Raw genomic sequence first — 4,206 nt, forward strand, 5'->3', positions numbered from 1 at the left:
CAAATTGAAGCACAAGGCATAAAAGACGAGATAGCAAGAGACCAATAAAAGCATAAAGAGGCCTGCATTATTCTGACCTGAGATTTGTTTTCTTGCACCTAAATTTTGATTGAATTAAAATAACATGATCAACGAGGGAAGTTCCTATTTGAAGTGAAGATTTTGAAAAAATCTATATAAACTCTTATGGTGCTGCTCATTTGAGGCAAATTAAGCAAGCATAGGAATATCATATCATAGTACTAAAAGGACTAAGATTTTGAATTTTGAAAACAGCTGAGTATCTAAAGAGACATAATGGGTGTGCATGATGTATCACAAAGGTGGGATGTGAAATGGGTAGCTGCAAAGGTTCTCATTGCTTTGATTCTTCTTGTCACAGTCTCCGCTGAGAACACCACCTCAGAGTCAAATCACACTCTAGACGTTGATAGCAATCTTCATTACCCCCACACTTGGCCGGTAAGAGAGTTCACAAACACCCTGCTAGCAACTTTCATACCAAAATAAGCTGTCATAAGATTTTGTGTCAATTTCAAATTATCACTCACTACAGTAATAACTTTATTCGGGGCAGTGCATGTGGATTAGTATTTTTATGTCAAGAACGTTGAATTGGAATTAACTTTGTGTTGTTTTTAACTTTTGTGTTGTGTGCAGAGTATGAAATTTGGATGGAAAATAATAGTAGGAAGCATAGTTGGATTCCTAGGATCAGCATTTGGGAATGTTGGAGGTGTTGGTGGAGGTGGCATCTTTGTGCCCATGCTTACCCTCATTATTGGATTTGATACAAAATCAGCAATAGCAATATCAAAATGTAAGAACTACCATTGTGTCCCCTTCCTTTATAATTAGATATTAAAACATTTTCACGAAATTCCGACTATCTGTTCATATTATTAGTTAACATCACATTTTAAGTACTTGTGATTCCATTACGGTTTTGTTTAAAAAGACTTCTGCATGATTTACCACCAAAAAAGTGTTTTCACATTAATTTTTCATTCAGATATGATGATCTTGATAATGTCAATACACTTCAGGTCGGACCAAACAATCCTTATAAAATGTATATTTATCACATGATTTAAATGTTAATATGCATAAACTATCCAGGACTCTTGACCTCTAAACCACAGAGGCGTTCTGAATATCAAAATCACCTGAAAATGGCCAAATTCCTCTTTTAATAAATAGCTATTCATCTTATCTGCTCTGTACTTGTGGCTATTTTTACCTATTTTTTGAATACTATTCTTTTGAAACTTACATGGATGGAAAATAATTGTTTGTTTCCATACTTTTGGTGAAGGCATGATTACTGGCGGAGCAACAGCAACTGTTTTCTACAATTTGAGGCAAAGACACCCCACACTTGATTTGCCTGTGATTGATTATGACTTAGCACTTCTCTTCACACCAATGTTGATGCTTGGAATCAGTATTGGAGTTGCTTTCAATCTCATTTTTCCTGAGTGGATGCTAACAGTTTTGCTAATAATACTTTTTGTGGGTAAGAATCACTGAACAAAATTGAGACACTATTGATTTTCTGAATTAATTTCTTTCATCTGATGTGATCTGAATGTCAAACAGGGCTTTCAATTAAATGCTTCTTTAAGGGTGTTGAGACATGGAAGAAAGAAACCATTATGAAGAAGGTAATTAATTGCTCCATTAAATACCCTCTTTTGTATTTTAAATTTCTTTCAAGTTTTGTATTCTGATTCTTGAGCATGCATCCATGTTATGATTCCAGGAAGCTAAGAAGAAGAATTCGCGGATTGGTGGTAAGTGGTTTGATATTATTTGTATTCTACCTTTCTGTATATATAAGTGTTTATCACACATGACATGCTATTTTTGAATCTAATCAGACATTGCAACTCCTGAAGATGCTGCACATTATATTCAGACAGAAGACCCTGCAAAAGAAGATACTAAAGAGCCAAGGAAAAAGGTAGTATAAAATACTGAACGCTATTGATTCCAAATAAATGTGCGACATCTATTCTTTCAAATAAAATCTGAAATTGTGATGCAGGTTTCCATAGTTGAGAACATTCGTTGGACGGAACTTGGACATCTTTTCACTGTCTGGTTCATGATACTTACTTTAGAGATTGGAAAAGTTGGTACCGATGAGCTTTTGCACTCAAAAATTGATTTTTTTCATTTCTTGCATTGGGGTCATTGATCAGCATAATATGATGATAATATATGCCTCTTTTTTGGAACAGAATTACGCAACAATTTGCTCTAAAGTGTATTGGGCCGTGAATCTACTCCAGGTACGAACTACTATAGGAGAATTCAATTTCTGGAAACTGTAGTTGTCATCTTATATTTTTGAACTCTCCTTAATGAAGCCAATATGGCCTCATAGTTGTTCATATATTTTTGGTTGTAGGACCTATGAAACCCTCAGTGTCATTATCATGGTGAATATTGAATTCACTTGTTTATTTATTCTGGTCATTTAGGTCCCCATAGCTGTAGGAATGAGTTCATACCAGGCCATGAGACTATACAAAGGGCAGAGAGTGATAGCATCAAAGGGAGATCAACAACCAAAATGGGGAGTGTGGCAGTTAATTCTATTTTGTGGTTGTGGAACACTTGCCGGGACAGTTGCTGGTTTGTTAGGCCTTGGTGGAGGATTCATCTTGGCACCCCTTTTCCTTGGATTAGGAATCCCTCCTCAGGTACCTTTCATTCTTCTTTCTGTCATCAAGTCTCTCTATGTACATTTTTCATGGAAACCACTCTGATTGGGTAATTTTTTTCACAAAGGTTGCAAGTGCTACATCCATTTTGGCAATGGCCTTTTCTGCATCTATGGCTGCTTTGGAATATTACCTTCTCAAACGTTTCCCTGTTCGTTACGGTAAGTATGCATGAATTAATGAAGAATGTGGTAGATGAGGAGTAATTTTGCTTAGTTCCAAGAGCATGCACCTAGTAGTAGATAATTTTAATGGACTAATAGCCTAATGAAGCAAAAACTTGTGATATGGTATGGGAATTTGATGTTAAAGTTTGGATATGGTGTTGCAGCCCTTTACTTGGTAGCTGTAGCCACTGCTGCTTCACTTGTTGGACAGCATTTGGTGAGAAAGATGGTTGCCGTACTGGGAAGAGCATCTGTGATCATTTTCATCCTAACCTTCACACTTTGTGTTAGTGCAGTTTTACTAGGTAAGTGTAAGATGGTTTTACTTGCAGAGTGTAGTTTTATGAGCCAAATGTAAAATGCTTTTATGTGATCACAGGTGGATCTGGAGTTGCACACATGATTCAAAAGATTGAACATAAGGAGTACATGGGATTTGGAAACATTTGCACGTACAAGGTTAAACATTAAGGCATAACATTCAAGGGCAGGGCTCCTTAATGCAGTTTTGTATTGTCTTTTGTTGCATTAGTGCCACATTTTTGTATTTTTATGTTGGTGTATGTATACTTTAATTCACTTGAAATACGAAAATTCATTGTATTACTTTTCAAATTTCAACAATTAATCCTACAGAAATATTTTGCATTCACATTTCCTTAGGAAGCCAAGGCTTAGGCCACAATATTGGTTTTCTCTATATTTATGTATGTGTTTCATTTCTTTATCTTTAAAGTTGAATCGAAGCAATCTTTGATTTCTGTATGTTTAAGAGCCTCCATGTGATTAATATCTCATCTCATCCTTCACTGGGTTTAATTTCTTAGAATTGTATGTTTTTAAATGAAATATAAATTCCCCGAAATTGAAAACAATAAAACAAAAAACGGTATGAAAAAGCTATAAAAAAAATTGCATGCGAGGTTATTCGTATATGATTATTGTGGCAAATTCCACCCCCACCAACACCTCCAACATTCCCAAATGCTGATCCTAGGAATCCAACTATGCTTCCTACTATTATTCTCCATCCAAATATCATACTTCTCACACAACCCAAAAATAAAATGGCACTCCAACGCTCAAGTCAGTTAGGGTGTCGGCACTCGAGTGTCAGAGTATTGTAGATAATGATTATCTAGTTCTTGGAATTTGTGCTATTTATATTACCTTAATGGGTCTTTGTTGGTGGACCAAATTAGGAGGTTGGTTTATGTTTAGGGTTGTGTTAAACAATTTTTAATTGTAGATAACTCTGCTGACTTGGTCACTGAAACAAGTCTAGAAGTGGCTTGATTCACCTTGTAATT

The 4,206-nt window shown here is 35.6% G+C and overlaps 1 protein-coding gene across 1 annotated transcript; it reads left to right on the top strand.

Annotated features, from left to right (window-relative positions):
- The first annotated feature begins 229 nt into the window (after nt 1-229).
- Nucleotides 230-3,577, top strand: LOC137809780 (sulfite exporter TauE/SafE family protein 3). Its single transcript, XM_068610861.2, has 12 exons — nt 230-462; nt 661-820; nt 1,316-1,516; nt 1,600-1,664; nt 1,763-1,793; nt 1,881-1,963; nt 2,048-2,134; nt 2,244-2,294; nt 2,487-2,708; nt 2,797-2,890; nt 3,061-3,201; nt 3,276-3,577. Exons 1-12 carry the CDS (start codon nt 298-300, stop codon nt 3,365-3,367), a joined length of 1,392 nt encoding a protein of 463 aa, XP_068466962.1. The 5' UTR covers nt 230-297; the 3' UTR covers nt 3,368-3,577.
- Nucleotides 3,578-4,206: the final 629 nt, after the last annotated feature.

Source organism: Phaseolus vulgaris, chromosome 2, assembly GCF_051622355.1.
Source record: "Phaseolus vulgaris cultivar YP4 chromosome 2, ASM5162235v1, whole genome shotgun sequence".
In the NCBI taxonomy this organism is placed as follows: Eukaryota; Viridiplantae; Streptophyta; class Magnoliopsida; order Fabales; family Fabaceae; genus Phaseolus; species Phaseolus vulgaris.

Bases quoted from the DNA above. Each gene is read 5' to 3' on its own strand.
- LOC137809780 (XM_068610861.2), top strand. From the start codon at position 298: ATGGGTGTGCATGATGTATCACAAAGGTGGGATGTGAAATGGGTAGCT. The intron at 1,794-1,880 runs GTAAGTGGTTTG...GAATCTAATCAG, and splicing joins GAAGAATTCGCGGATTGGTG to ACATTGCAACTCCTGAAGAT. The intron at 2,891-3,060 runs GTAAGTATGCAT...ATGGTGTTGCAG, and splicing joins ACGTTTCCCTGTTCGTTACG to CCCTTTACTTGGTAGCTGTA.